The sequence below is a fragment of the Penaeus chinensis genome, chromosome 39, assembly GCF_019202785.1.
Source record: "Penaeus chinensis breed Huanghai No. 1 chromosome 39, ASM1920278v2, whole genome shotgun sequence".
Taxonomy (NCBI): domain Eukaryota; kingdom Metazoa; phylum Arthropoda; class Malacostraca; order Decapoda; family Penaeidae; genus Penaeus; species Penaeus chinensis.
Genome location: NC_061857.1, coordinates 4,235,713 through 4,248,212, shown reverse-complemented (window position 1 = coordinate 4,248,212; position 12,500 = coordinate 4,235,713). Strand labels below are relative to the sequence as shown.

At 38.5% G+C, this 12,500-nt stretch overlaps 2 protein-coding genes across 2 annotated transcripts in view; both read right to left on the bottom strand.

The window, feature by feature from the left end:
- Positions 1 to 5,652: 5,652 nt before the first annotated feature.
- On the bottom strand, positions 5,653 to 8,613 carry LOC125046675. The gene is made up of 2 exons (XM_047644530.1): positions 8,473 to 8,613; positions 5,653 to 7,415 (listed from the first exon to the last, which is right to left on the bottom strand). The coding sequence occupies exon 2, from the start codon at positions 7,297 to 7,299 to the stop codon at positions 6,478 to 6,480; it is 822 nt and encodes a 273-aa protein (XP_047500486.1). The 5' UTR covers positions 7,300 to 7,415; positions 8,473 to 8,613; the 3' UTR covers positions 5,653 to 6,477.
- The window catches only part of LOC125046419, an 8,899-nt gene continuing 3,710 nt past the window's right edge, over positions 7,312 to 12,500 (bottom strand). The window contains exons 3-9 of the mRNA XM_047644195.1: positions 11,392 to 11,518; positions 10,958 to 11,134; positions 10,222 to 10,342; positions 9,386 to 9,496; positions 8,583 to 8,809; positions 8,390 to 8,462; positions 7,312 to 8,166 (exon numbers count right to left, since the gene is read on the bottom strand). Coding sequence (XP_047500151.1) covers positions 7,546 to 8,166; positions 8,390 to 8,462; positions 8,583 to 8,809; positions 9,386 to 9,496; positions 10,222 to 10,342; positions 10,958 to 11,134; positions 11,392 to 11,518 — 1,457 coding nt within the window. The 3' untranslated portion in view covers positions 7,312 to 7,545. The remainder of the gene's footprint in view (positions 8,167 to 8,389; positions 8,463 to 8,582; positions 8,810 to 9,385; positions 9,497 to 10,221; positions 10,343 to 10,957; positions 11,135 to 11,391; positions 11,519 to 12,500) is intronic.

Below are 12,500 nucleotides of genomic sequence, written 5' to 3'. Positions count from 1 at the left end.
CAATGGGGAAGTGAACGTTGGAGGAGAATTATTAAAAGATGCCGGGTTTGAAGATGATCAAGGCATGGTTGCTGAAACAGAACGAATTACAGACAATAATGAACAGAGTACATGAGGTATCAAAGAAATATGGACTGAAGATCAATGTAAAGAAGACACAGGTTATGATTATATCTAGACAGCGTGGTGAAGGTGTGAATATCACTCTAAATGGCAAAAAAATAGAATATGTTATAAAGTTTTGTTATTTGGCATCATAGATAAATAATAATGGGAAATGTGATACAGAAATTAGAACAAGAATTCCAGTGGCAAAAGCAGCTTTTTGTAGAAGGATAAAAACTGTTAAGCAGGAATATGACTCGGAGTGTGAAGAAAAAGATTGTGAAAGCAGTGGTCTCGTGTGTACTCTTTTATGGATCCGAAACACGGACAATGAAAGCGGACATGATTCAGAAAATAGAAGAAATATGAAATATGGGTTTGGAGAAGGATGGAAAAAATAAGCTGGACAGAGAGGAATGGTGGGAGAAAACAAACAGTTGACGGAAAAGACTTTCAGAACCAAAAAGAGATGGATTGGACATGTGGAATATGGAAACGGGTTGTTGAAGAAGGTGACTGAAGGAAGACAAGCTGGTAAAGGACCCAGAGGAAGGAAAAGAATGCTGAGTGAAGAGTAGTGTAAAGGGTAAAGAGACGAGAGCAAAGTAAGGCGGAGAATTAGGAGGAAAAATCCGGGGAATGAGATAAGGGGAAGATGGTGAAGTGTCAGGACGAATGTCAGGAGGGAAAGGACCTGTTGCGACATAAGGGAGTCGCGTGAGCATCCAGGTGGGAGTGGTGAGGATAGTGGGGAAAGAAGAGGGAATGGTGCACATGGAGAAGGAGAGGATGGGGTGTAGTGGTAGAGAGTGGGAGGAAGAGTGGGAGGAAGAGGGGTAGGGGGGACTTGAGGACGAGGATGGATATCGGCAAATACTTTAAATGTAGAGTATAGGAACAGAGGGAGTGGAGGGTAGGCGAGGGAGCGGAACATTTTCTTGGGTCATGTCTAGGAAGTTTTAGGTGTCCTCATTGACGGGGAAGAGATATGGCCGGACAGGGCAGGGCACTCCACCAATATCAGCTTCACCGGGAAGGTCCTGTCTACGGAAGCTAATCTTGGCAATATATCTTGGCGTCTGGGAGGAATCGTATAGCACTGTACTGCCACTAAGCAAGTCGTTTTCAGTCAAACCAGTCCTTATCGTAGATAGAACAATCATTCGGGGAGACGGAAATAGTTCCGGTACAAGTATTAAGAGAGGAGTGAGGTTCGGCAGGAATGGGTTTGCCGTGAGGTCAGTCAGGGTGGATAGTGCACCAGCTCGGGACTCAGGCGTAACAGTGACAAGGCGTGGATGATCGGAACAACTGCGAAAGGAAATTTCCTAATTGTTCCTGAAGACATGGTTGGAAGAGAAGGGGCTGTGGGGGGGAATCACAATGAATCGATCCCACTCGGCTGGGCCAAAAAGGGTACTTAAAAGGTCAGCAGAGGTGGAAGCAGCTGAAGGGGATGGGGGGGGGGGGGGGAATAGTCCCAGTTTGATTTGAGTGCCAGTAAATGACCAAAGGAAATTATGAATGCAAAGAAATTCGCCTTTTCGGAAATGCGAGCCAAACTTTCTATTTGCGAAGATCAAAGAATGCGACTTTTCGGAAATGCGAGCTAAACTTTCTATTTAAAAAAAATCAAAGAAATGTGACTTTTCGGAAATGCGAGCCAAACTTGATATTTAAAAAAATCAGAGAAATGCGACTTTTCGAATATTCGAGCCAAACTTCATATTTATGATGAAGAAATGCGAGCATTTAATTAACGCGGTTAACGACACAATATTTACTCCACAGTCCAAGTTGCCGTGACTGGGCATGCCCTTCGGTCACTGCCTGAAAGGAGGGTTGATGGAGGGCTCTGCCCCCTAACACCCCCCGGCAAACATTCTCTTCACCTCGATATGCACGGCAAGATAGAGCTTGATACAGGAATTCGTGTTTTACTTGTTTTACCAGTTTATTTACTTACTTAGCCAAGGGGGCACGGCTACCCCGGACCCCCCTCTTTTACTTTTACCGAAAAGGATATGCAGTGTAAGAAAAAACGTAAATGCTATGACGACGTACCTTACTGTGGAGGGTACCAATTGGCAGCGGCAAGGAGGAAGCCATGCAGTCTTTGGTTCGAATCTGGGATGCTCACTTGAAACATAGCACGTGCTAGATAGCCAACAGTCGCTGGTGATGGTGGTCCCTTCTTCCATACGGTCTTTTATAATTGCCAGAAGGGTCTCGGCATCTCTGGAGGGCACCGGAATAAAAAAAAAAATTCTGACTTTCACGGCACACCCCACCGAAAACCCACTGGCCCTCAGTCAATCTGCCAACGTTATACTTTCTTTTGCCGAATTTAGATTCGTCTATTTATACGATCGTGACAGGGCCACCAATCTTGTCAGCACTATTGTTTAAACACCAAGAAATAAGCCCTTCGCGGCAAAAACTTCCCCAGTCACAAATTGTTTTATCAGAGAGTTTTAGTTCGTCTCTTACCACAGAGTAAGAGAAATAATCTCTCAAATAAAAATTAACAAACAATATATTTGTTTCAACGTCTATATTTGATTTAGCAAACCAAGTTTTATGATTTTTTATTTCTTTAATTACACCTCACAGTTCTATTGTGAATTTTTCTTGACTTGTCGCACCTAAAATTTTTGTTCTTAATGTTTAGTCTACAAATCGCACTGCACTTTTCACACTTTTTTCAGTTAATAGAAGTCCATGAGTTTGTAAAAATATTTATAAGGTATATTTTTCCAATAAATTTCGATTGGAAGTCTAACACACACCACCGTGACACTGATGACTCAGAATGAAGCAGGTCACTGTTGTCTAGAAATGCGCAGGTGTTATTTGCATACTCGAAATAGCTTAAGCCTTGACTGTATGGTTTGAGTAGTTAAGCAATTAAAAGACTCAATAGGGTTAAGAAAGTAAGCATGGAAACTTTTTTAAACGTAAAAACGGCTAAAATGCGAATATATATGAACAGTAAATAGATGGCCGTGTATATTTACATAATAAAGTATATGGAATATATTACCAAAACTTTAATGAGCAATTAAAATCTCTGCTAAACTGCCGCCTCCTGATTGGTCGTGACGTCGTGATGACGTAGTTGCGCAGTACGACAGAACACGGTGTACTAAATGCGCCGAAACTTATTCTTTCGCACTGAACGAGGGGACTTGGGCCGCTGGAGAACCGACTGGACTTGGGCTGTGAGCAGCGCTGTCCTTTTTCCTTCATTTGTGGCGTTACCGTCCGTGTCTGCAGATTAGTTTCTGTGCCGACGACTGTAACTTTTTGAATAAGAATATCATCTTCAATTTTCCCTAGTTAGTGCGTCCAAACCGTAAAGATTAACCATTGGGTAGGGACAATAAAAGGTTGTTTAATATTTCCTTTTGATTTAGTTTTATTAGAATCACCATTGATCAGAGTTACCCCGTTAAAATATCCGTTTTTTATGAACTGTGTAGTTTACATAGAAAACGAATTTCAGGGGGGGTTTGGCAAGTCTGCACTACCATATCATTATCTGTCACTGATACGGAAATTAAGTCTTAAAATCAGAAAAGTTTCCCATTTAAAAAAAAAAATCCAAATGAACATTTCATTTTCATTCTTTGCAGTTGCCTGGGGTATATGTCGATACACAATACCCCATTCGTAATGTAACTGGCATGGCAAATATCCATAATCTTAGATCTAAATTCCGCTCAACTCGCTTATACTTTCATAGTCATTAATTTTATAAACAATTGAACTCTTCCACTCTCCCACTCATTACCCTGCGAAGAAAAGACAGGAAGACAAGAAAGACAGGCTTCAAGAAAAGAGGAATTAATGCGTTTACTACACACTTTGCCCAATAATGGAATACCTCATGAAGTTCCTCCCGTTACTAGAAACAAGTAGAAACTGCAGCAGCAAACGTTTGTAGAACTGGTACTCCCTTCAATCCGTCATCAGCAATTAAGATTCTATTGTTCGTCATAGCATTGTCGTAAATTCATTGATAAGAGACAGTACAGTCTGAACACAATGACTGGTCCAAGCCTTACTTAGAGCCACGGGGGTGAAGCAGAAGGCCTCACACTCCAAGATTACATTCCACTCTTTCCCGAATCTTAATACTGATGAGACACCTTAAATGCTGCTGATGATTCTCTCCTTCTCTCCCTCTCTTATTTTGATTCTATTATTTCGCATTTGCTCTCTTTCCACTCTTACTCCACTTTTTCTTTCTCCCTGTGCCTCGCCTTCTCTCATCTTCGATTCCATTCCTCCCCCTAATTCCCAATTGCTCTCCTTTTCCCTTCTTCCCTTCCTTTTGTCTTGTTCTGCCCTCTTGCCCCTCTATACCTCCCCTTACACACACACACACACACACACACGCACACGCACACGCACACGCACACGCACACGCACACGCACACGCACACGCACACGCACACGCACACACACACACACACACACACACACGCACACACACACACACACACACACACACACACACACACACACACACACACACACACACACACACACACACACACACACACACACACGCACACACACGCAAAAAAGTAAAATGTATAATTAATTGAGGAAAAAAAAGTATTAAGTTCATATTTCGATAGAAGTGTCCACCACAATTCTATTTCCCATTTTCTCAAGTCTTTGGCATATACAAATGGACCTGAAATGTAAATAAAAAAAAATCTCAACACAGACAAGGTTCCGAGTTTTATTCAATGCTGCATATCATTTCTGCTGCAACCTTCATCAAATCGAAATGTCAGTCAAGGACCATGATACTAAAAAGTGAACTCCACAAAAACACATTACATTACTGAAGTCAGTCGATGTGAGAAAAAAAAAAAAAAAAAAAATCCACATCTGTAATGACTAACATATTATTTTTTTTTTTAGCTCACATCCTTTCTTTTGCATTTTCGAAGATTTGAACTAACTATATACTTCTTTGGGTAAACACAGTGGCTGGGAGGCATCACAGGTCCACTTTGATCTCCAGGTATGTTTTGCTACATTGAAATATACATCACGGTAACTGGGTTGATATCATTACTTTCAGTAATTATGATATTCATAATTATCATTCATCATCATCATTATTATCATATATATTTTTTCAACTATCATTATTATTACTGTCATTTATACTATTTCTTGTTCTTACTTATTTTAGTGTTACTACCACTACTATTATTACTCTTAAGTATTATCAACATCATTATTACCACCATCACCACCATCATTATATTATTATTATCATGGTTATTACATCAAATTTCCAAATGCAACATGCAGCTCTTCAGTTTAATTTTTAGAGTGCTATCTGTATCTACTTTTACTGTAACCTACTAGTGTTGCATGGATCTTTCCCCTGAAGGTATTTTCTTCTTAAATTTACATTTTTTGTTATGACCACTGTCACCTATCTTATCATTATTATTTTATCTTATCTCATCACATATCACTGATATCATTTATATAGTTATCGGAAATGAAACACTAAAAAAAAGTCATCTCAACATTTACTTGTAATAGTCATACATAAATAGATATATGCACAAAATAAGTCACAAAGTTGTCTGGAAAAATAATGTACGAATACAATTAACCTCTCGTGAGAAAAATATCATTATGATACAAGAATGTTTTCCTCCAGTGTGAAAAAAGGATTTTCTAGTTTTAAAGTAATCTTACTAAAACTAGCAATAATAATAACAGAACAAAATAAACTTCTTATATCTACTCAAATTTCTTTACTTTTAAAGAGTAGATGCTAACAATTTTTTGACTTTGTTCTGGACAAACACTATAAGCTTAGTCAAAAACATGCTGGGAATATCTCATAAATACATTCATGTTAGTTTACGACTCACGGTCTCAACATTAAAGTTTTAAGCATGACTAGATACTATGGAGCTTAAGTGTATGAATGAATATATAAAGTCTACATGGTATTCTCCCATTGCTGTATAAAATGCAGCTCAAACAAAAGCTTTGTGCCATGTGTAATTTCATAAGAAAGGTGTTACTATTCAGAATCCAGAGCAATAATATACATCCGCATGACCATTCAGGATGCAGGTATTAATGGAAGGAAAACTACATGCCATACAAAAATATAAAACCATGCAATTTCATGATGCAATCTACTCATATTTTGCAAAGTTATATAAAAATAGTTCAAGCAATGCTTTAAAGACTCAAATCTGTCATCACTAAATCTTTATTTGTGGAACAAATTTACAATATGAATATCAAATTTATTGCTGTTCACAGAATTAACTTTGGCTTCTGTGCTTCAGACACTGTTTTTTTGTCATGTTTGACAAGCTACAATATGGCTTCTTCTTGTTCACACCAAAGTTTATGCTTTGGATCATTAACAAATCTTTTGATAGTCCGGCAAGCAAGACATGTGACAACTAGGTGCTTTTGGCGACGAGACTTGTGTCTAACCCTTGCATTGACACCATATACTAAGGCCACTCCACACCCTTTGCAGAGGGAGCGCTTCAGTGCAGGGGACAAGCGCATCACACAGCGACGACCAATGGCTGCAGCCAAGGCACCTGTCTGTGAAGCAAGGGCTTGGTCGGCACATTCATGATTCCTGGGACTACTTTCCTTCTGCTGTGGTGGAGGCATTGTTGCAAGAACTTTTGAGACCTGCACGAGGTAGTTGATCCGCTCCTGGTTTTCTGACACTGGGTCTTTTAGTTTTTTAGTCTGTTTCTGCTGCTGCGCCTCTGCATTTTTATTCTGTTTTCTGGGGGGTTGCTCAACATTCTTTTTATCCCTCTTATGTTCCTCTCCCTTTGGAATCTCACCCTTGAGTGTGCAAATCACTTCCTGGTTCCCTTGTGAAGGTTCTTGCTTCTTCAGCATGATTTCCTTCATCTCTCTCTGCTTCCCTTGTCCTTCTCTCCTAACTTCACCCAGTCTCTGCTGAGTATTTTGGTGCTGTACATGACTTTGTTCCTTTCCTGAAGTCATAGGACATTTGTTAAATTCTAGCTTCTCCTCGACCTCCAGTGTCTTCCCTTGCTGCTGTCCCTCAAACTCAAGATCACCAGCAACGTGCTCTGGCTGTTGTTGACTCTGTGCTGCACCATCGCTTGGGACACCACTCGGCTGAAGACTAATCTCCTCCATTTTATTTTTTAACTTTATTTTAGACAGTTTGAACTACAGAAATGTCCCTTTACTTGACGTTCTCTAGATTGCATCTGTTAATACCAGCAGGACCATCAGAATACCCGCAATAAAGTCTGAAAAAGGGTAAAATACAGAGTTAACTCAATTAGGTTTACACAGCACAGGTTTAAAGGAAGGAATAGTAACAAAACATGCTCAGTAGAGTAGGAGCCTAGGTTTCTTTGGCACAGCCTTTGCTTTTTGTCATTTTGACAATTTTGCTTCATACTCTTTCAACTGCTCAACAAAACCTACATTTGGGCGAATGAAAGATCTCTTGGACTTCACAAACCTGTAAGCTTCATCATAATTCATGCCATAGTGCTTCATCAAATAAGCAATTACAATAGATGCAGCACGAGATACACCAGCATTACAGTGTACAAGTACACAACCTCCAGACATTATAGCATCGTGGATGAACTCACAACACTCATCAAAAATGTTAATTATTTGGCAGGTTGGGGTGTCATAAGCCTCCTTTGTTTTGTATGTAAACCAGCCCTCAAAGAGATTTATAACCCCAGTTGCAACATTCAATATGTGAGTCACCTTGTTTTTATGGAGAAGGTCCAGGTCATGAGCAACATCCTGTGACCCCAAGATTAGCTTTGTCAGGATGGGGGAATATCTCAAGTCAGGCTTTGTATCGACCACAAACCCTGGGCTAAGAGGTGCCAACATTCTGACAACATGAGTCCCATCTGAGCGAATGTCTTCAATCTTGGACTGGCCATCTGGTGTGGTCACTTGTGTCTGCGTGTGTCGCAAGTTTGTGCGCTTGGCCTCTAACTGCTGAGCTAAGCTGGACATTTTGTGAAAGATCTTGATTCAAAAAGGCACAGATAAGGCTCTTTATGAATTTGATAGCAATAGCAATAGGCTAGCAACAATAAGAGGATAAGAGAAGCTCTACGTGTATGACTCAGAAATCTACTACAGAATACTACAGTCTTCAGCTTTTACCAATGCTCTAATTTTTCATTTGGTCACTCTGAGCAACAATGACTAATTCACTAACTAACTTTCTTTTTCCTTGTCAATATACTTTCTTACTTTCAACTACAATCCTAATACCCTTTGGACTAGACTTGACAAGAGATTGCTTAGTAATAAAAATTCTGTACCAACCTTCTCTCTTTAGTTCACTTGTCCAAGTCTCACACCTTTTCACTTAGTCTATATCACCCAGGGTAAGCCACACTGGATTTCATATTCACCGTTCCAAAAGGTCACACTACAGTTCCTTATCTCCTTCCCAGCTTTCAACAGCACTGAAGTCAGGGTAAGGGAAACACAAGGCCTCTGGAGGGTAATGCACGTTGACAAGGTATAGTCCCGCAGCTGGTGCAGTGACGGCTCTTGATGGCCAGCTGTCACGACTAGGAGTGCTTAACATTCGATGAAAGTCATCAAAGGAAATTCGCCCCTGGCCCAAAGCCACCAGCACACCCACTGTCCTCCGTACCTAATGTAGAGGGAAAAATAAGAAATACTGAAGTAAAGGTTTCAGTAGGAATAAATTTATCTGTTTTATCCAAAATTACTTATTGCATGAAAACAAATCAAAACACCATGAATATAATTTTCTCATGCTGGATATTCAGAAAGGAGGAACAAAAATCTAATTGTACTATTATATTTTCTAAAGTCCAAAATCAAATTAATATTAAAGATATGCACATACATTATGCTGTTCTATAATAACTATAATTATAGGTAGAAAGGAAAATTAAAAACACAGAGAAAAGACAAAGAAAAAGAAGATGAAGAAGGCAAAAAAGAAAAAAACTAAAGAAAAGGAAGAAGATGATGAAGACAATGAAGACAAAGAAGAAGAACAAGAGGAAGAAAGAGAGAGAAAAAAAAAGAGCAAGAAGAAAAACAAGAGCAAGGAAGGGAGGAAAAAAAAAGCAAGAAGAAAAACAAGAAGACAATAAAAAAGAAGAGGAAGAAGAAGAAGAAGAAGCAGAAGGAGAAGACGAAGATGAAAAAAAGAAATACAACAACGAAGAAGCAAGGCAAACAATCTCTACCAGCATACCTGTCTGTACAAGAAAGACCTGGACTTCACAATGATGTCCAAGAACTGAAGATTGTCATAAAGAGGCTCAAAGGCTGGATCCAGAAGAGGTCGACCCTGTGTGACTGTGATCTGGAAAGGAAACGTTACCTGATTAGAGTTGGGAGAAGCTGAGGAAGCCGAGGAAAAAAAGCACATATACTTGAATAAAGCCATAAAGTCATTATGCTTGAGAGAGAGAGAGAGAGAGAGAGAGAGAGAGAGAGAGAGAGAGAGAGAGAGAGAGAGAGAGAGAGAGAGAGAGAGAGAGAGAGAGAGAGAGAGAGAGAGAGAGAGAGAGAGAGAGAGAGAGAGAGAGAGAGAGAGAGAGAGAGAGAGAGAGAGAGAGAGAGAGAGAGAGAGAGAGAGAGAGAGAGAAAAACCCTCCCCCCCAAAAAAAAAAAAAAAAAAAATACAAATGCATTTGTGTCTTTTGAATTCTAAAATCTGATATGAAATGGCTTCAGCTAAAGATAAATTATTCCTACTACAGGAGCCAAATATTTATATTCTCTTACTTTCCATTTTTGCAATACAAATATCAAAATATCACAAACATTTCTTCCCCACATTATTTGATGTGTGAAGATATCTCTATTCATCTGTGTGTATGAGAGTCTTAATAATAATTATACACAATCCCATGCACGCACACACACACAAACGCCCGCCCGCCTTCCCTATGCATTCCTTACCAACCTATCAACCTAAAAAAAAAAAAATAAAATAAATAAATAAATAAACAAAAGTACACAGTCACGAAACACTGAGCCTCTCAAACAGAGGATAATTCTTCTCTGGCGGCCTATTCCACTCACCTGACTGAGGTTGCGCTTCGTGTCCACCCCAGACCCAATCTTCCCAGCAAAGGTGGCAAAGTCGTGGCTGCCCTGAAGGGTCCGACACGCCTCCCTCACCTTCTCCACGTCAAACGGTGACCTGTAGGAGAGTTTTGCCTTTGTTGCCTGTGTTTCCTTGCTTTTATATATGTTTCAGGCTAAATCTAAGATTTGTGAATAGCTAGAAATGATGAGAAGAAAACAACAAAACACATACATACACATACATACACTTACACACATACACATACATACACATACATACACACACATACACATACATACACATACATACTCATACATACACATACATACATACACATACATACACATACATACATACACATACATACATACACAAACATACATACACATACATACATACACATACATACACACACACACACACACACACACACACACACACACACACACACACACACACACACACACACACACACACACATATATATAGGTATAGGTATAGGCATATATATAAGTGTGCATGTCTATGTGTAATAATGATGATAATGCTTACTATATAGATAATTTCTAAGGTAGTTAAAGAAAGCCCATGATACATCACTCAAACATAATAACCTTAAAGAATAACTACTGTACATGATATATAGACAGGCAATCAATTATTTGAAGAAAAAAAATAATAATAATAAAAAATAAAATAAAAAAATAAAAATAAATACTAGGCACTCACTTCACAAGATAGCACCTATGTAGCTCTCCAATAGGTATCAAAGCATCGAAACTGAGTGACTGGCATTGGGACAAGTCTGCCTCGGGTTTGATGACGGCTAGACGGTACAGGTATGTTCTTCCACTTGCGTCAAATCTCGCGTGAAAAGTAGGAGGAACGTGAACAGTTCGGTGAACTCTGTCGCACAAGGAGACAAGGATTAGTGGAGTGCGATATAAATTTCTGCTTCGAATATTCTTAAGTTTCTTTTTTTAATATATGGTATTCACAGTTCTAGGTAAAAACAAACTCGTTATTGCAAACAAACTAAACTAGAATTGTGCTTCAAATATAGCATATATTATTTTCTTTATGAATGGCACTGACAGCCCTACATTAGCAAACTATCTTATCATCACATTATTACAAACTAACTCACTGTCACAAATGCTCACCTGATGTCAGTTTTTGTCTTCTGGAAAAAGCGATTTACACCAATAGTGATGTATTCGGGTTCGAACGGAGGCTGATAGGGTGAGCGTTTTAAGTCCACATGTAGAGTATTACAGAGCGCGTGGACACCTGCAAACCACAAGAGGATTAAGTCCAAAATCTACACTTTATTCAGTTTAATATTTGCAGTTAATATGATATATAAAACAGGATGATATCACAGGAGAGAATTTCAGCAAGGGCGAGTATCCATATTCATAAGAGTTTGTATCCCATTGCTATATCATCTGCTCTTTACAATATGTACTCAAGTCATATAATAATTAACTGATTTGCTGTATTTGCATGTTTCAGTTTCAGATGACAATAATCATATATATCTTCTAATATCATTATTAATGTTATCACAGATTCAAGTTTGGAAAGAGGTTTACCCTACAGTAATGTACATAAAATAAACGTATCTGAGGAAATATTTGGTACTGCTAGACAAAAGAATTTGCATCTTAATTTTATTTTCCCAATTCCTATAGTTCTTTGCAAAACTACATTCAAATTTAACTGTAATTCTATAACTTGAATTAATTACCTAACTAGATTTCTTCTTACCATCAATAACCAAAAAACAGTGAAATATTCTGACAATGTCACTCTAAATGTTTCCAAGATGGTACTTTCCTACCTCCCAAGTTATTGGTTGAAGCTAAGCATGATTTCAGTTCACACAAAATTTCAAAAGTAACATGACCACTGATAAAGACAAGAACTGTTCAGATTTTGTAAGTAATTTTATGCCAATTTAAGATGTAAGTCGTCATTTCAGGAATCCTTTTGTCTCTTTTACTCTGTACAAGAAGGTTAATACCAATGCTGTCAATAATAATGAGTGACATTAATACATTATGTGAACAATTCCCATTACTCAACCCTGTGTCCCAAATAATATATATTTTACTAGAGCTTTGTCATACATCTGTCATGCATGTCATCTTATTTAATTTTCTTTTCTTTCTTTCTTCTTTTTAGTTCACCTCTGTACTTATTTACATCCTTTTTTTTTTTTTTAATCATTTTACTGTACTTATTTTGAAACATTCTATTTGTGTTGTCA